At 38.2% G+C, this 20,081-nt stretch overlaps 2 protein-coding genes across 3 annotated transcripts in view; one reads left to right on the top strand and one right to left on the bottom strand.

Moving 5' to 3' along the window:
• LOC109042807 (small ubiquitin-related modifier) overlaps nt 1–20,081 on the bottom strand; it is a 112,793-nt gene that overhangs the window by 90,845 nt on the left and 1,867 nt on the right. The window lies entirely within an intron of this gene.
• On the top strand, nt 687–19,704 carry LOC109042798 (uncharacterized). 2 transcript variants are annotated; one of them, XM_019059724.2, is made up of 6 exons: nt 687–958; nt 4,614–4,717; nt 9,406–9,560; nt 10,480–15,301; nt 15,887–15,988; nt 17,181–19,704. In XM_019059724.2, the coding sequence occupies exons 3-6, from the start codon at nt 9,415–9,417 to the stop codon at nt 17,235–17,237; spliced, it is 5,127 nt and encodes a 1,708-aa protein (XP_018915269.2). In that variant the 5' UTR covers nt 687–958; nt 4,614–4,717; nt 9,406–9,414; the 3' UTR covers nt 17,238–19,704. The 2 variants fall into 2 exon arrangements, with proteins under 2 accessions (XP_018915269.2, XP_018915266.2); XM_019059721.2 differs by having other exon boundaries at nt 4,614–5,518.

Below are 20,081 nucleotides of genomic sequence, written 5' to 3'. Positions count from 1 at the left end.
AGAAAACAACCGTATAACCACTCGGCATCAGCCAATAAGAATGAGGATACTGCAAGGCACTGATAATACTTTACGCCACACACGACCCAATTTAGAAACAATTTTTTATGCTTGGTCTGTGTTTGGCTTCTATGACCTTGGAGCATACATTTTTTTCTCTTTGCTACCATCTCTTTGTTTTAGTTTGTCTCGAGTAAATCTATGAAATATGATCGGCATTGCCGTATTTGCGGAGAATTCTTTGTTTTGTTAGGATGATAAACCAAAGAAAGGCGCAAATTTTATCTCACATGTGGCAACGGTGATGTCGCCATTTTACAAAGTAAACCATAAAAGGGCTTTTTTTTTATCGCGGATCAGGGTGGATCGGAGTGGAACGCTCTGGATCGGAATCCTGAGCGATCCGGACCGATCCAAGTGTTCCAAGTGATAAAAAAATCCGAACTTGGAATTTGGTTCGATTTGTTATTGTTTTGATTCTTTGGGGACGGCAACTTCCTCGCATTAGGTTAGGATCACAGTGGATCAGAGCTCGCCCCACCTCGGAAGAGCGATCCAGCGTTCCACCCTGATCCACCTGGAACGCTTGGATCACGCTGAGGAACGGAATAAAAAAATACCGATGTTCACCGCGATCCACTGCGATCCGCATAAAAAAAAAGCCCTATACACGACGGCCATGACAAAACCGCCATTTTGTAGTGCAGGAAGCTTGCGTAACTCGCGTAGGAAATAGGAAGTGTCCCGCGCTGTTTTATTTTAATTAAGTATATATTTGGTAAAAATTTTTCAATTCCAAACGGAAAAAGTTCATCACAAAGTTTCTCATTTTTCAGTGGCGATTAATCTGTGCAGTTTTCATCGTTTGCCTCATTAAGAAGCAACAAAGACGGGATTCAAATCTCGTCACCCCAGGCTGTGTTGTTTCCTCCTCACTGATCCTTTTCGGAACCGAAAGGTAATTTACAACTTTTCCTCTTTAGTCTAGTAAGCTAATTTTAGAGTATGGTTATCCATGACATCATTCTACAGTGAGAACTTTTGAGTGGGAACCTAATTTCTTGAATTTATTCTGGGTCAGCGTTAGTGTGGCCTAGATAGGCTTTCGCAATTGCACTAAGCTTTCACTCCTTTAACCTGAATTTCTTAAGACCTCAGGTTGGCACAGATTAAGTCAGATCTTTCCCTCCTAAATCGTAAAGACTATAATTCCTGGTCTAAGACATTTCAAATGGAAATTATATGCTGATGGCCACATCGTCTGTCATGGCAGGAGCCTTCCCCATGAACCTGTCCACATTTGGCTCAGAGCTGCATAATTAATATTTATAATCTCAATCCATCACGAGTGAGACGAATTATGTTTAGGACAAGTACATTTCTCCAATTTTTTCTTGTTTTCTCTGCTCAATCTTGAGCAGTTATCGAGAGAGCAATGTTCAAGGTCGCAGCTGAAAGCAGTGTTCCCTCAGGGCTTTTTTTTATCGCGGATCAGGGTGGATCGCAGTGGAACGCACTGGATCGGAATCCTGAGCGATCCGGACCGATCCAAGTGTTCCAAGTGATAAAGAAATCCAAACTTGGAATTTGGTTCGATTTGTTATTGTTTTGATTTTTTGGGGACGGCAACTTCCTCGCATTAGGTTAGGATCGCAGTGGATCGCGAGCTCGCCCCACCTCGGAAGAGCGATCCAGCGTTCCACCCTGATCCCCCTGGAACGCTTGGATCACGCTGAGGAACGGAATAAAAAAATACCGATGTTCATCGCGATCCACCGCGTTCCACTGCGATCGGCATAATAAAAAGCCCTCTAGTGTTGCTCTGGAGAATGCATAATCGCATGGTAGGTATGGTCTTGACCGCTCATCAAGATATTATGGCGATATGATAGGCAACCCGGATTGCAACTGGTACCATTCAACAGTTGCTTGTTCCTTGGTCTAGGTACACTGCTAGTAACCTTGAATGCCATCAAATTTCTGAGAACGCAAACCACCCTCGGGCAAAACAGACGCGCAGCCACTCTCCTACATTAGTACTATTTCCATACCATGCTGTATCAAATAAGCTGAAGGCGAGTTATTACCTTGGTTTACCCCCCTAGCTTTCTTACCTGCTCTGCCTTAGTCAGGCCTAGCGCACGGTCTAGATTGTGTAAAGATTCTATGGGAAAACAACACTTAAACAACCTGCCTCTGAGTATGTTGTAGTTTTTGCACAACTATGTTACTTCCGAAGTTTCCATATTTTGCGTTACCACCTCACCGACTAAGAAGGTCGTCCGTGAGGCCTCGCCTAGCACCATGAGCCTCTGTGATTGGTAGTACACTCCAGATCGCCCCCACGCTATTCAAACGCTACAACGGTCGCTGTTTGGCCTAAAGCCAGATTGCACCATAAGTGCCTTGTCGAAGGAATCTCTCTGTTTGCGTTGGGCTGCTCAGCGCTAACGGATATCACGTGACCGTTGACTTACTCGTCGGGAAACGCGTTGTCGGTGGTCTCCGTTGACTAAAAACTGCTTTGTTTTGTGTGTGACACCGCATACACAATTACATTCTGAGGTTAGCTCAACGCTCTCAACTACCTCCTGAGACCGATGTCTTGTTGACTTCCTTTTGGTAAGTAGTCCAGGACGTCGGGCAATCAACGGAGTCGAACAACGCCGAGCGTTTGGAATCTGGTAATTCCGTTGCCCAACGGTCCCCAACAGTTTACTTCGACAACGCAGCTACACTCAAACCAACAACAACCTTATTTTGCGTGTGAAAGTAAGCCTTGACCCTACAAAATTAAAAAACTTTAAAACTACTTTCGATTGTCGCCCATTTTCAGTAATTGTTGTAAGTGTTGCTTGCGATCCATTGACTCATTTTGTTTGAGGCAATGGAAGGATGCTGTTGGTTTTTATGTTTTATTAGTCAAAATTAAACAGTCAATGAGGGAGTAACCTTCAAGACTGCCAAAGCCATTGGTGTTTTGTAGTGTTATTTTTTAAATCCTAAAACATCCACTGGGGCATGTCACAGTTGCTGAACAGTAAGTGTTACTGCATGGGCCCTGCCCCCACAGTTCAAAACAACTTTAGACAAAGTGCGATTATTGCTTGTTTTCAGTATTTAACTTCAGCCACTGTTGCCAAAGTTGCTTTTGATCGAAATCGGTTTAGTCCAAATAAGTAATGACCTGCCTCTATAATAGTCATAACGGGCTGCACACCAATCAGTTTAGTTCTTTCGCTTTCTCTTGTATGTCATCTCTAGCTTCTTTAATACCAAAGGGAGAGGGTTAGGGGCTTTGCTAGCATTACAGTTAGTTGTGTGACAATTTGGATGATTCACACTAATTCAATTTTTTTATCGACATTTGTATCAGGAACAAAAATCTCTTGTCGTAGCAGCTTTCTCAGTGTGACCTGATCATCTGCCTCAGAGTATTGTTGACGATGTACTGAGATTTATACTTCAGTGGGTTATTTTGGATAGGGGTGGAAAAGTCCTGAAGTACATAGCGACATAATTTTAGTTTGTGTATGCTAAATTTAGAGCTCACGCATTGTATGTTGAGACAAATGTTAAAGTTTTGTTTATGTCACCATTCACCAGTGGTGCCACTTGACTACATGTATTAACCTGTTGAGTGGTGCGAATTCAGAGCTACGGAGATTGACGTTTGTCTCAACATTCGATGCGCGAGCTCTAAATGGAGTAGATGAGCAGGGAACTATGAACGCATGATGAATACCAAAAATGGAACTTTCTCTTTCAAGGAAAGGGGGGTGCTCCTAGGTAAGGAGCCTTTTTTAAGTAGACTGTTTGGTACCGTCTGGAAACAAAATTATTAGATGTTTAAGGGCCGGGTGTCAGAACCGAGGAAAAAAAGATCAGCCAAAAGTCATATAAGAAAACAGCATTATCCAACAGACCTTCATGTGCTAACCAATGAGCCAACTGTAGATTGATGCACCTCAGGTTGATGGAATCTTTATGCAATCTTTTCTTTCCTCGGTTCCAGACTTGGTTTGAATTATTTTCTTTTTACTTTACTCCACAAAGTTGGTACCAATTAGTCGATTTAAGTACAACGTAAGTCAAAGATAGTTTTGAGAGTACAATCAGTAAACCTGTTACCTATTTTCCTGATAGCTTGAGTGTTTATCGGGGTAAAGATAGTTGTGTGCATAGCTGAAAGAAGCCTAGAAAGAATCTAAACAAGGCAGTCACAGGGAGGATTAAGAATGATGATGATGATACGCCAGGGACCAAACCTGGCACCCATTGGCCAATGGCCAGTGTGCAACGCTCTTGACTAAGACTAGACAATCAGTCAGAGGCTAAAGTCTTACGGGTGTCGGTTTACAGCTTCAGCCAGCAGCCCTTTTCGGCTGTATTAGAAAAAGTTTTTTTTTTTTTTTTTTTTTTGAATTCCCAGGGCCCATTCCCTTAGACACAAGTCAGAAAGTCCAATAATTTTAGATGAAAGAACATTCGGCCACGCTCCATTCAAATTCTAGGTGGGGGACACCTAGTGACCACTCCCTATCAGTAAATTAATGCGATTTGCCTCGTTAAGTATTCTTATTAACATATCCTTCTCTTTTTTCTCTTTTCAGATTCGAGGAGTACAAGTCAAACTTCTCTTCACCGCCTCCTAGCAGTTCAGAAGGATACCTCAAAGGACTGATGCTTCTTGGGAAACAGAGTGCCCAGATGTCGCGTACGAATTTTTTCATTCCTGATATGTTATGAAAACTTTAATGCTGGTTACAGCTGCGAATTCTTTAGTTCAAGTGAAATACCCGTTTTAAAAGAACAATTTTGGGTAATGACACTTAGTGTTATAAACGTGCTTTAAGGTGTTAAAGACGGAGCCTCTCATATATTTTATATAAAATTTTATCTATCAGAATCCATCGCAGCAAAGTGGAAATTCTTGCATCCTCAAGGAAAATCTCCATTGAAAAGTTGTAATTGCGAAAACAAAGTCATCCGTGCCGCCAGGCAAGAACATTTGCATCGTTGAAAATTTCAGTCTAATAAAATGTGTGACACAAAAAAGTTTTGCCGTGAAGCAGCCAAAAGGCGAGCTTTCCAAATCATGAGTCAGAGAATTTCTTCTAAAAAGCGAGCCATAAAAAAATGGAAAATTAAAAATTTTGTTCGCAAATCCTCTGCCAAAAAAACAACACCGCAAAAACGTACTAAGAGGCAAAATACTCGGAAAGCCTCCAGAAAATGGAACATTAAAAACTTTATTTTGAAACCTAAATCGAACTGTTCGGATTTGGGGATCTCTGAGCCCAAAAACAGTGCTAAAAATAAGGGAATTGTTGGAAAAAAGAGGGAAGTACAGCCAAAGGCAGAGTTTCCAAAACCCTCTGTCCAGCAGTTGAACACACCACAAATCAACAACAGCACCGAAGCTCCGCAAGTACCAAAAAAACTGTCAACGGTCAAAAAAAAAAGGAAGTGGGATTTGAAAAACTTCATCATGAAGTCACCTCCTCGGCAACATTATGTAAGTCAATACTCGCTGTAATTTTCAGTAGTAAATCAAACTTCACTATCTTTTGGTACCTGCTGCGAGTTGTCAAAGTTGAAGTGATTTTTTTCTTCAATTAGCCGTAGTATTGCACCTCAGCATGTCATTAAATACTTTGTAAGGAGTCCATTATCTTGTGCCATCATGGGGATTGTTGAAATTGTGTCAATTAACTGTGGCACATGATAAAACTGAAGTAAAATGGAGTCAAATTATTTTGTCAGTCTTCTGAATAACTATTCGTTGTTCCTTTAAATATCTGAAAATTTGAATGGGTGTTGACCATCATGGAGTCGTGTTTATAGCCCGTAAATTATTCGGTCCGATCAAGACATAACAAAATGAACAAAGTAACTGAGCAATCGAATAACTCCAGCTTCTTAGTCGTATACTGTTTGGTCCAAAGACACATTTTTAACAATTCCTAACCATAGAGGAAGAGGAGAGAGTAATGGCTAGTCAAACATCTGTGCTTCTGACATTATCAGTAAAAATTAAGTAAGGTTTTGTGCCTTGTAATCTTTTTAGCTTCTTCAGTAGTGAATTCAATTTCTAGTATTCTTTGTGTGTTTAATGTGCTGTATCTGATATATTTAGAATCAAAGCTTTACGGAGCAATCCTTTGCCATGGAGAGTGGGAAATGGCGGCTTAAGTTAACTTGCAATCACTTTCTTCTTTTCCTTGGTTGACATCAGCGTGAAAAATGTGTCTGCCTTTAAACGTAACACATATTTCTTCTCTCAGTAATGATTCTTATTCTCTATTTACCTTATGCCAATATTGTTCTTCCTTCTTTCACTTGCCAGTGAGTGAGAGAAATCCTCTGATATAGCGGTGCTGGTGGTCATTGTCATTTTGTTGACCATTGAAAAGAAGGAAGAATGCATGAATATAGACTAATTAGAGTACTTCTGAAGTAATTTTTATAATGTATAGAACCTAATGGAATGGGTTATTTTTTATGAAGTTAGCGCCATTCTTAGGAATTAAAGAAAAGCAAGAAAAAAGGACTGTCCAATCCTCTATCAATCCTATCATTTTTTTTTAAAAAGAACATACTTATCAAAATGTAAAAATAGTCAGCTAATTGAATATATATTACTTAGAGTACCTGTATAGGGAGAGTAGCGACAGATCTGAAACTCCGAAAGTCCATCAGGCCTTCACCGATGCCTCCGCGAATAAAGTTAGGGCCCAAAAGGGCAGCCAACCTATGAATTTCGAATGTCCAGAGCGATTTACAAATACAATTGTTACGAACCGTCGTTTAGAAAGCATGTATTTGGCTTACTTTTTGCATAAATTTACTTATTTTTGCGAAAGAACGCTCATTTATGTACATTCTTAGCCATCTTGGTTAGAATTGAAATCTGTAGGCTGGCAGTGAAATTTTGTGTGTTAGAAGTTGCTCAGAAGGGTGGCTGCACTTTTGGGCCCTAAGCCCTCCATGAACCGATCTGTCGCTACTCTCCCTATACAGGTACTCTAATATTACTATATATTTGTGTTCGAAATTTTGTATGCAAGTGGACAAGAGAAGGTGAAGATGAAATGGCATTGTATGATCGGTGGCTTTGTTCCTCTTCATCGTGCCTATGTCAGGTCAGATTGACGATTAGCCATAGGCAACTGAAGGGGCGCCTTTAACTTATTGTCGATTTCACCTGTTCAGAGGACAATTGAAAAAGCTAATCGGTCTTATAACTCCATTTCACCCAAATCTCCTCTTGTCATTTAACAACATGAAATTTCAAAAGTTGGCCTGTAGATGTATGCTGTAGACTTCTAATAGGCTCTTAGACAAGATATGAATTAAAAGCACAATGCCATGTGTTTTTCTCTTCAAAATTTCACAAGAAAACGAATCACACAATGGGAAGTCTGATAATCAACTCCTGAACAAAATACAAGTGTTTTTTGTGAGCATTGGTTTAATGGCAAAAATACAAATGACATCATTTGTGTAATCGAACTTCCATTTGATCTGTGTCAGAAGACTTGACAGTATTTTATTCAGGAGTTGATTTCAAAACTTCTAGTCGGGTGAATTCTTTTCCTTGTAAGATTTTGAAGAGAAAACGTGTGACGTTTTCTTCTACTTCAGACCTTGCCTAGCAGCCCACAGATTGAGAAGATCCGCCAGTCCTACCAGCCTCCTTTTTCTTGCTTTCTCGCGGTCGATCTGTTCATATGTCCCCAACAGTCTGCTCAGAATTGCATCGGTCCTGTTTTATTTAATTTATGTAAGGGTCAGTCCGGAAAAAAGTGAACCTCAGTTAAAAGTGGTTTTCAAAACTTGTATACTGATAGAAGTTTTGAATAATCATCCAACATTACACTGCCCTGGAAGTAATGAACACGAAATTTCTACAGCAAATCCAGTCGAATTTCAAAGATATGGTAACGTTGCATGGTGGCAACGATCATGGTGTCAACAAACCAAAAATCTGATCATGGAGTCAACGATTGTTGACGTCGTGATCAGGCAGTAAAACGCAAAAATGGGCCCTGAGCATGGTGTCAACGATCACGGTGTCAACAAACAGAAAAATATCTTCCTTGTGAGTAAAATTAAAAAATTAAGTGTACAGGAGAGGTCTGGGTCACGTATAGTTGGACTAGGTTAGTTTAGGTCAGGTAAGGTTAGGTTAGGTTAGGTTAAGTTAGGTTAGGTTAGGTTAGGTTAGGTTAGGTTGGGTTGGGTTGGGTTAGGTTAGGTTAGGTTAGGTTAGGTTAGGTTAGCTTAGCTTAGGTTAGAGTGAATAACACAAGAAAAACAAGACTTGAGATTTAAAAGGTGTTATTGAGGCAAGTTTTAAGTTTCGTTGACGTCGTGATCGTTGACACCGTGATCATTTTTCATGAGGGTCAGAATTTTTTATTTTTCGATGATCATGGTGTCAACAAAAACTTAGAAAAACTGTTTGTTGACACCATGATCGTTGACACCATGCTACGTAATCAAAGATATGCCTTAAATTATGCCGAAATTTCAATATTTTTTTTTTGTCCCACCCGTCACAAAAATAGACCCAATTTCCATTTTGCCCTAGCTCCACCAGTGTGGTGAAACCTTTCTGTATTGTGCACAAGTGTTATTCAAATGTTCTTTTTCATAACTATACTCCTGGCTTCAACATTACTAAAATAGAGGTTTATGCCGAAAGAAGGGCGTTTGTGGAAGGTATAGAATTTCCAGGAAAGTAGCATTTGAAAGTTTGGAATGGTGTTCCACAAAGTGAGTGAAGCTATTGGTCAAACCAAACGTAATCTTTCCAACATAGACACCTAAAAATTAATTGAAATATATCAATAGTTTGAAAAAGATTTTTTTTTTTTTTTTTTTTTAAAGGAGGTAGATATACCCAGAGGGATACTTTTTTTCCAGAACGGTTCTCAAAGGTAGATGTTTATCCCTGCTGCCAGAGTAGCCTTCGAAGAACTGACTGCAAGGAAATTGAAGAGCACTTTTGACATCCCCCTCCTCCTAGCACTTTCATTTGAATTTTTACTCATCTCACAAAAAAAAAAAAAAAAAAAAAAAAAAAAAAAAAAAAAAAAAAAAAAAAAAAAAAAAAATAATAATAGTCAAAATTAATGACAAACTGAGCTTTTTTTAATAGGATCATAATTCAGGAGATCTGTTTTTAAGAAGTAGTTGAAAATTCTCTTTAAAGGCTCACAAATGTCGCACCAGAATGGCGCGTAGCTCATCCCTCTATTTGTAATGTTAGCTAGCAGCTTATTCTATCTTTCGCAAATTTTGTCTCCCTGAAGTAAACGCTCGTTCTAAATAAGACAAAATAAAATAAATATCTCCTTTTAACATTGTTCTACACATTGTAATTGTGACGTTTTGCAGTTTCAGGAAATGCCCAGTGCCAGAATTCTCCCCAGAAAGACCCCTCTACCTTTCCAGCCGGTTGTAAAGCTTAGACATCATGATGTTTTATGGGATAGCAAAATTCGCAGCAGAACAGGGCTTTCGTTGAAAAAGTGGGAGGAGTACTATAGAAGGTAATTAAACGCACAGCAATCTACTTTAGCAACTCCTCAAACGCACAGTATGCCTCTTTGTAGATTATGATTTGCTCGCATGTTTCATTTTAACCTTCCCTGGGAGACACACCATAGCATTTTAAATTTTTGTATTTTGTGGCGCAGGGATATGCTCAGGACTTCAAAGAGTCTCCAGTGAAGAGGGAGAGGCACAAATTACCTAAGATTTACCTTCGATAGATAGAAGATACCCAAATTACCTTCTTTCGAGAAAATCCGGGAGAACCTTGCAAACCTAGCGGACCAGGTTTTGCAATCCTATTGCCTTACTGCTTTTAAATATCTACGTATTTTCGAAAACATTTTTTTTTTTTTTTTTTTTTTTAATCACACCAATAAATATTTCTGTTTTTAAAAATTTTCAATTAAATTAGTGAATAGGTGAGTCTCCAAAGTGGCCAGCTCAATACTTCGTCACCTCCCAGGCAAAGTATCACAAGCGCCATGCGACGTTTAAAAATTTCCGCCGCCATTATATTTGTTTACAGAGAAATTGTTCAACGAAGCTGTCCGAAAATTTCACTAAATTTTCTTTGTGCTGCCGATAAAATTTAGTGAAATTTCCTAACAGATTCAACCAACAATTTCTCAGTAAAGAAATAAAATGGCGGCGGAAATTTTTAAAGGTCGCATGGCGCTTGTGATACTTTGCCTGGAAGGTGACGACTTGATGCTGTTGGCAACAGTTAATAGCAGGATTTTAGCTGATGGACAGATGCTTTTCATTTTTTGCCCATGAATCCCTAACAATGTGTTGCCGAAACAATGTAATTTTTTTTTCTAAATTTTAATTTTTTGCTGAATTTATTTTCTTTTTTACTATTTTCTGATAAACTTTGTATTTTATTGTCTTTCTCAATTTGTCTTCCTCTTTCAGGGGAAATGTCACTGTTGCTACGGATTCAATATTACCCAAGGAAAAGCCTCATGCACAGAAAAGAAAGAGACAGGATGAAGAAAAGAATTTGCTAGAAATTTATGGCAATCCTTTAAAAAAAGTCAAGAGAAAAGAAACATTGGATCTCTTTTTGAGCTGTTTCGGTCCTGATAGTGAAACAGACAGTGTGTATGAAGAATGGTCCAGAACCAAGAAGAAAGTTTCAGGTATCAAAAGTCGCGACATCAAAAGTATTCATCAAAAGTCCTCTTCCACATCTTGCAGGCAGCATCAATCGACCATCAAGCGAACCAGTGAAGCATCAACGAAAAAGAGTTTTAATTCTGTCAGTGCTGGTTCAACTTCAGCTCACAAACCTAAATCCTATCAGAGTAAATCAAGGCATTCAGATGAGTCTCCACAAGTTAATCCAAAAACAGAAAAGGAAGTATCCAGCATAAAAAGCCACAAGATCTCCTCTAAATCTAGTGAACAGCCTAGTCATGTGCCGTTTACAAGTCTTATTAAAGGCTCATCAATCTTTAAAGAAGTCAAAGATCCCAACAGAAAAAGCCAAGAATCTTGCCAAAATGTTGATAGTGTTGCTATTAATAGTGAAAAATTCATAAATGAAGCAGTCGCTGCGAAGCATCACGCCCCCTCACTGAAAGAAGCAGTCGTCAACAATGAAGCACAAGGAAAAATAATTAATCAAAGTATCAAGGAGGTTTCTTGTATCAATATATTGTCCCCTCCTTTTGATCAAGCCCCTTTAAGTCAACAAAATGACACCAGTGAAGCATCAACCCAAAAAACCGCTCTCTCCGTTTGTACTGGGTCCCCTTCTGCTCATAGAACAGAATCATCTCAGAATCAAACAATGGAGATGAATGAGTCTTTCCCAGTCTGTTCAGCATCATTAAGTCAACAAAATGAAAGCAGTGAAGCATCAACTGACCAGAGTTCAAATGAGCTTGTCATTCACACTGAGCCGACTCAAATTTTGCCCAATCTAAGTTACAAGGAACTCTCCTCTCATATAACTGATGCCATAATTCAGAAGGTATCTTGTCAAGCCAAACTTACTGACAACAAAGAGTTGCAGGAGATAGTTACCGATATGTCAACAGCACGAGAGAAGGGTGGTGATTTGAAAACTTTACTCCATAAAATTCAAAAAATAATTGATAAGCCCTTGCTGGAAAAGTTTGACAATGATTTTATAGTGAAGTTTCATGAAGAATATAAGTCATGGGCTATAGATGAGAAAAACAGCAAGGCTCAAAGTGATTTCATTCTCAATATGAAGCATCCAATCTATGTTTTGAAAAATATTAAGAATAACAACATGCTATCTAAGAATGAAAAATTGCAAATGACAAACCAGAAATCGAATGAAATTGTAAACATCTGTAAACTTCTGCCCCGAATTTTTACTCCAGTCTTGAGTCATGATAGTTTTCCATTATTTGTGCTGATCTTCACCTTACGCACCTATCTAACTATATTCATGGTTGATTTTAAAACAGGTCGTCTAGATATAGATGATCTGAATCTCCTAAGGTCAACCCTAAAGGTTGGTCTGGGTAAATTAAGTATTGGCGATCTTACGGCTAAGATACTCTTCAAAATGCTGAAGAATGACTCATTTATAGACTCTTGCCACCATATCTGGTTTGTCATGGATCTAAGTCAAAAATTGAACTCTGTCAACTGCTACACTGACTTCACATGCGAAAATACGAATGACATCTCATCAGAGGCGCCTCAGAGAAATAATGAAGTTGTTACCTCCTCTGCATCCCCACCACGCAGTAGCGAATCGCAACTGGATAGTATCGTTGTGAATACCAACCTATCATTAGATTCTAACAGGTCGACAACAGTGAGTTCCACCGCTCCAAAAATTTCCAGCATTCTGAATAGCAACTCCTGTAGCAAACCCCTCGGAGGAGTGCCAATTTCAGAAGCTGCCACTAAGACAGAACGCAACCGCAAACAAAATGGTAGTAGAGGTCAATCTAACCTGCAAGCATCAAAGCAGACCCTTGTAAATCATGAGGATTTGCGAAGGAAACGGGCAAATAAAGGAATTTTAATATATCCCTCATCAATGCAGGAATGTGGAAACTTTATCGAATCAACTCCTGTACCAAAAAATATCCGCCCAAAAACAAACTTGCAAAGTTTTGCACCGTCATCGTCATCGCCTACTGGAGAATCTCAGAAAGAAAATTTTCCCAACCATCATGTGTGCACCACTCAGCATCTGCGATCCCTCAATACCAAGTCATCAGAAAATTCAAATGCATGCCAATATTTTGTTGACGCAACCTTGTCAGGCAAACAGAATCCTGAACGTACGGAGTTCGCAAATCCATCTTCTAACTCAGCAGCACCTAATGTATTCTTAGCCCAATCACCTTTGCAACCGCTTTCCTTGCACAAATCATCGAGTCCAAACCTTCAAGATGGGTCTATTAGCAGGGGTAGTTCTACTGGCCCAGTGTCTACCTTTGGTACTTTGGGACCAACCACCATAAATAACCTGCCCATGGCTCCTATTGTACAGAACAATAACTATATAAATCAAACAACTGTGATCCAAATCAATCCTGCATCAAATTATAATTGGGGTCAAATGCAGCAACAGGTGCAGCTTCCACCTGTGAACCATACTGTCTATCCTCCGCAATACACTCCAAATAGCCAGGTGGTGTGGACTTATCAGCAGCAGATAGCTCCCACAAGTGCTCAAATTATCGGGAACCCTCAACATTTTCCTCCTAGTTCATCTTACAATTCCACTACAGCAACAGCCCCCAATAAATCCACCTCTAATTACTATGTCCAATCTCATCAAATTAATTTATTGCAGAGTAATGGAACAAATTTTACTCAAACACAAAGCAGTTCACCCAGTATTGTGTTAAATTTGCTTTCAAAACCAGTGAATACGAATTTTTCCTCAAGTCAATCTGGAAAAGTTGAAAGAATTCCACCTGTGAGGGTTGATAAAGGGAAATCATTGTCGGTCTTCTCCACAGGGGGCCAAAGTCTGGCAGCCTTGCCGATCAATAATCCCATCCATGAGAATAGCAGAATAACACTACCTCAAGCACCAAGCAGTTTACGTGATATTTCAAAATCATTAGCTACAAGGCAACCTGATAGTGCAGGCTTTTCGATCAATAATACCATCAATGCGAATAGCAGAATAACACCACCTCAAGCACAAAGCAGTTTACCTGATACTTCAAAATCAACAGCTACAAAGCTACCTGATAGTGGAGTTCATGAAAAAAGTGCTCTTGTTGATCAGACAATAACCTTGACAGGTCAAGATGGAATACCATTTGTTATTCATGTGAAGTCAGCTGAGAATTTGACGACTGTCTCTGAAATTTCTGGTGTCAATACAGGCAAAAGACAGCGTGTTAAATACACTAAACGTGGACTTCCAGATCAGATGGAGATCATCAAATGGAAAAATAAATCCCTGGGGAAATTCATGAGGAAGGGGAAAACTAAACTTATCCCGACACCTGACTCTGTCAAGTCCCAGGCACCCTCAGTATGTGATGCAAAGACCAACTCATGCAAAGATCCTCGTCCACGTGTAAAGTACACCGAACGTCGACCGCCAGATCAAGTGAGGAGGAATCCTTCGCTAGGAAAATTCATGAAGAGGCGCAAAACTGAACCTACTCCACGCCCAGATTTCGTTCAGGCTCATTCTCCTGCATTGAGTGAGGGAAGGTCAAACTCAACCTGGGATTCAACGGCTGACCTTGATAATCTGTTGATCATTGAGGAGTCCTCACCCATTAGCTCGAGCGATAGAGAATCTACGGCAACAACCAAATCTGTGGTGGCTGATAGTGATAGAGTGTCAAATACCCTCCAAGAAATATCATCTGATAATTTTTGTGAAGATGGTGTTTTAGAGACTCCAAATAACTCAGAAAAAATCATTAAAAGTAATGGACTTACCTACAGACTTGAGCAAAACGGGACTGCAGGAAAAACTTTGAAAGGGAATTCGGTCTCCTCAGAAACTCAAACGGAGAGGTCTCTAATGAATGACAAAGGTGAAGAGAATGGAAATCAAAGAAAAGATTCTTGTGAACCATTCCCATCATCGGCAACTGGCACAATCACATCCTGTACTTTAATGGAAGGTGACTCTGTTGAAAATGGTGCAAATGAATTGAACAAAGCAAAAGACACACTGGCTTCAGCGACAAGTGTTGCTAAACATAAACTACCAGCATCAATTGCAAGACCAGCCTCTGTTTTTGGGAAAAGAATAGGAAAACAAAAGAAAAACGATTCAGTGTCTGTCAATAGAACTCCTGTGTACCAGGTTGTCAATGATGTTGACAATGCACTGAAGGTGCGTTTTGAGCTGAAGAAATTCGATAACCATGGTAATACTGGCAAACCACGAAGAGCCTCAGACACCATTATTGAGGACTCATCCACTTCTACCTCCAATAGCAAGGATCATTTGGGCAATAGTACCAGCAAACCGTTACATGGAAAATTCAGTCGAAGATATTCAGATACTAGTCTTAGAAAGGAAAGGACCATTGATGTAGATACATTTTTACAGAGATCCTATGAAGAAATCGAAAATGATGTCATCTCTATGTATTTGAAAAATTGTGAGGGTGATCGATGCCTTGACCGAAAAACTTTGCTCAGTAAAATACTAGCAAATTGGAAAAACCAGCCCATTGACCACATTTACGAATGGCTTCGAAATCAAGAGCCGTTCAAGGCAAATCATGAGGCAGACATCTCTTGCTCTAAAAATCAGGTACGTTTAATTATGCTCCTTGATCACTTAAGACTTTATGAATTCATTCAAAGCTGTGGGCTTGTCCTCAAGTAGTTTAGAATACTTTAGCACTGTTAATTCGAAGAAAGAATTGTAGCCTAGGTCAAATTGATTGAGGATATAGAAAACTCGACAACCTTTAACCTTATACTATACTCCCTGACAGTCGAATTCGGAATAAAATGACACATGAGCGGACAGCAGACATGCCTGACAGTTAGTGCAAAGGCGCACATTGTGTCAATTTGGGAATTTTATTCCCAATCAGACCTGTCAATTCGGCTGTCAGGCAGTATAGTTGCTAGAAGATTGTTGTAATAGCTCAAGATCTAATCATATATACCTTCTTCATCATGCAATGGTTTCCTCACTTGCCAGTGTCATCACTGATATTGTACTGTTAAGTTCCTCTTTTTTTTCTCTCTTTCAAATTAATGCCTCGCAGTAAAGGACAGCGCACGAAACACTGTAACCTTTTGAGAAAGTCTAATCATAATTTATTTGGAATATTTTTTGCTTATTGAATAGTTGTATCTATTTTCACGATGTCCCTTTGTTTTTCAGATGAAAGTGTGCAGCAACATTGCATGTGGGAAAGCGCTGGTTGGTCCTATTAACCCATGTGCTGGATGCAACAAAGTATTTTATTGCTCCAGCACCTGCAGGGTAAGCATTTGTTTAATCCTACACTTTAATCTCCCAAACTCAAGGAGCTCCTAATTCTAAAGATGAGAGCCAGAGAAATGTCTCAGACTACAGGGGTGCACAATATACTAGGTCACGCGATAAATTATCGCGTGAAATTGTGGAAGGCCTTCCCGATTTTCGGAAGCGCGATCACGCGATAAATTATCGCGTGAAAATGTGGAGGCGTCCCAAATTTTGTGGAAAATTTTCTTTCTTTCTTTTCGTTTCTTTTCTCGCTCTTCACTTTGAATCTCATATTTTTTACCGAAACATTGTGGAAGGGTTTTCACAATCTTCACCAAAATCTTCGGGAACAGTTTCCACATTTTTTAATCTATTCTTGTATCTTCTTGTATCTAAAATTCTAAATACATTGACATTCTTATTGCGTTACCACTAATACTTGGGTTCAGTTCAAGTCAACAACCCCCCTCCTAATTCCCCACTGGAAAGAACAAAACAAAACAAAAAAAAAAAAAAAAAAAAGGTCATCACTTTTTGTGGAAGGAGTCACGAAATTGTGGACATTTTTTAAAAAAATTTTGTGGAAGAGGAAAAGCTTATCGCGCGAAATTGTGGAAGAATAGTAAAATGTGCACCCCTGTCAGACTATGGCGGGAAAGTTTAAAACTATGACAGAACTTATTTCATAGCAAGTCAAATCTGAACTATTTAATATACCAAATTTTCTCTCATCAATGCTCTTGTCAATTTGAATCCCTTTGTATCCAAGCTTTAACATGTAGACTGTTATACACTAGCACATCCTCCAATGTTTAACATCTCCCCCAGTGCTACGATTTTGCTATTTTGCGCACTAAAGTTTCTGTAAACTCTGTGTCGACACAATGGATCCACCAATCGCTGCTGAGCAATAATGATGATTATTTGGCATGGTTGGTTCCAGGCCCTATTCCCGGATGTACGAAAATGGTACACTGGGTCAACAAATAAGCTTTTTTTTAGTTTTTCCACCTCTGATAGTTGGTGCACAAACTGTCTCTTATTCGTTTTTCTTTTTATTGCATGTATTTAGTTTCCTTTTTTCTTGAATTAAATGTAAAATTTGAGAAAAAAAAAGAAACAAAAATTGAAAATGTTGTGAATTAAATGTAAATGTTAAATTTCCTCCGAAAGCCCCTATTAACTTACTGTTGTTCTTTTGTTTCAGGATGTGGACTTTCAGCAGAGCCACTGCAATGTATGTGAAAGCGACATTTTTATTTGACCAATTTTCATCATTAAATTTGAGTCCACGTATATTTTTTAACGTCATATTAATCATCACGTCTAATTCAATTTTTTGTAATTTCCCTTGTCTCATGTCTGCGCAGAATCAATTTCGTAAATTTATACTGTAAAAAGTGTGCCTTTAAAATTAATGTATAGTACCCCTCTTGCACTTATTGTTTTGAGTCAATTCGATTTAATGCTAAAATTGGTTATTATTATTCTATTGAATTGGCTCGAAACATGCTGTAGAGAAGCTTACTTATAGGTATTTTATAACTTTTTTAATGTTTTGTGTTCAGTTGATGTGGACCTAAGAGATGGATTCTTCCCAGAAGGATCCGCATTTTGCAACAATGAACTTGTATTTTTGGTTCATTTTAGAAACATCATATTTACCATTGGTTTCTGTACGCAGATAGTGTTTTTATGGATGAACCCAAAATAGTATGCAGCTCTTTATTGCATAATGTACTCTGAATAGTGTAAGTAAAACTATGCAGTTTTTTACTCAGTGCTCAAGTTTAATTTTACTTGTGATATGTCACTGCTTGATTCAAACTTACGCTTTGGGCATATCCTTAACATTTAATAGACTCTTTAATTCCCTATATTGGTATAGAAACTTTTCTTTAGATTCAAACAATGACAATACTTTGATAGGGAATAATTTAATTTATTTTATACATTGGGTATCTACCCAGGATTGAGATGATGTCTTACCATTATCATTTAATTTATAGGGTATCCTTTTGTTTATGGTTATATCATGTTTGTCCATTTTTAGCTTTACGTACATTAATTACATGAAAGAACAATTAATCAATAAACATGCTCAGATATAATTTAGCCAGTCTGAACATGGAGGCGAGCAAGCACATAAAATCCCGAGACTTAATGGGTGGAGAATTATTTTAAGCTTTTTTTTTTGGTGTCCAACTTTCTCTTTGCTGACCCTAGAGGTGAGGTCTCGGCACCCATAATGTCTTTGGGTACTAGGCTAGTCATTAATTCAATTGTTATCTCATCCACAAAGTTGGAGAAACTTACAGGAACTCTTTTGAAAAAGAATGTAATTTCAACCCCAACAATAGATGTGAAAAATTCTGCATTCAATCCCGGATGAAATAATTTATTTTACCATTATTGTTAATAGTTTCAGAAATTAATATTTGTTGTATTTTTATATATTAATTGTCCTTCCTTTTCTGTTCTGGTGTTGCTTTATTTGTGAAACAAGATGTGAATATCAGCTGCCACTCCCACACAAAGATGAAAATATTAATTTCTTTTGACCAGAACCAGCTGAATTGAATTGCTTTTTGCCTGACTTTCTCCCATGTTCATTTTTTTAATCAAGGAGCTAAACAATATAAAATCTAGAATATGATAAGTATATTGTATAATTTTTATCAGTAAATATTTTATCATTTTCTGTATTACATATTAGATATTGTGTAAAGTATATTTTTAGATCACATAATTATAGAAAGAAGAATATTTTACTATTTGAAACGTAAAATGTGAGAGGTAATCAGGCAATATCCGATTCAGTCAGGCTAATTCTGATCAAATCTGTCCAAGTAATAGAAGTTTTCAATGGCCACTTTAAACGCACTGTTTCATATTCTGTTCTTGTTTGGCTAATATCTGCAACATGTTGTTGAAAATGAATGATCCTACATGCTCTCCTTGAGCACAACTCAACCAATTTTTTGTACACTGCAATAAGAACACATCTACAAATTCATTGCAAAATAGAAATTAATATGTAATTTATGATTATAAAAAAGTCTGGCGACCAAGGTATGCTTTATGAAGATTTTGGAGGTCAAGAAACAAAATTGCAACATTGTTACAAAGCTGCCAAGAAATCAGTTCATTTCCTCCGAGTCGAATTATGTGGATGTGGCCCTATGGCATAGATTTGTTCATTTGTTTCTCTATCGTGTATGATTTATTTTTTCCTTCTTTCTCTATCGCTCTATAACAATTGTCTATGTAATGACAGGGTTGCCACAGTTTGAGAATTTTGGGAAAAGTCAGGGATTTCAAAAAGACGGGAATGTCAAGGAAAATGATGAAAGTTTCCGGGAAAATTATTTTAGTTGCCTTCATTTGCCTTCTAGAAAGGTTTGACATTCCTGGCATCTTTTGTATGAAATCAAATTCCATCCTGTCTTTTAAATCATCCGGCATAACTTTTAATGTCGGTGGATTTTGCCATTATGTATCAAGAAAATCACAGAATGTCAGGGAATTTCACTTTCTAAATTCTGTGGCAACTCTGTAATGACCCCATGACCTATTTTTTGACTTGTTGTGTCATTGTGTAATGTATAAATTTTATCTTATGTTTTTACTGCCCAATAATTTTTGTTTTTATAAATGCATGACGTTTCATTATTTTGTTGTTAAAAAGAAATGAGAAAAAATAAAATAAAAAAATATTTTTGTACATAAAATATCCTTGATTTTTTTCTCTTTTTTTTGCCTCAAGCAAGTTGGTACAGTTTTCATCCCGAATTTAGGAGGCAGTGTTGTCACAAATTCATGGTCTTTCGCAAAGTGAAAGACCTCATACGCCTAACAGCGACCAATGCCAGCAGACAATATAAACAATCAACCGCTGCACTTGCCTCTTGAAGGTCCCCCCAAGTTTCAACTGGGTGAATCCAGCGTATTCAAGTTTAAAGAGCAAACAGGGTTGAAGTGGTAGGGAGAGAATTCAGCTAGTGCTTATTGTTTTCATTTCTCACTATCACTCTAGCTCAAGTATGCACATAAACAAAATCATTTAAAACATTTATGGTTGAGTAAATATCTCTGAAAATAGGTGGTG

The sequence above is a fragment of the Bemisia tabaci genome, chromosome 5 (genome assembly GCF_918797505.1).
Source record: "Bemisia tabaci chromosome 5, PGI_BMITA_v3".
Classification (NCBI taxonomy): Eukaryota; Metazoa; Arthropoda; class Insecta; order Hemiptera; family Aleyrodidae; genus Bemisia; species Bemisia tabaci.
Note: the sequence above shows the minus strand (reverse complement) of the source record. Positions and strands in the feature narration are given on the sequence as shown.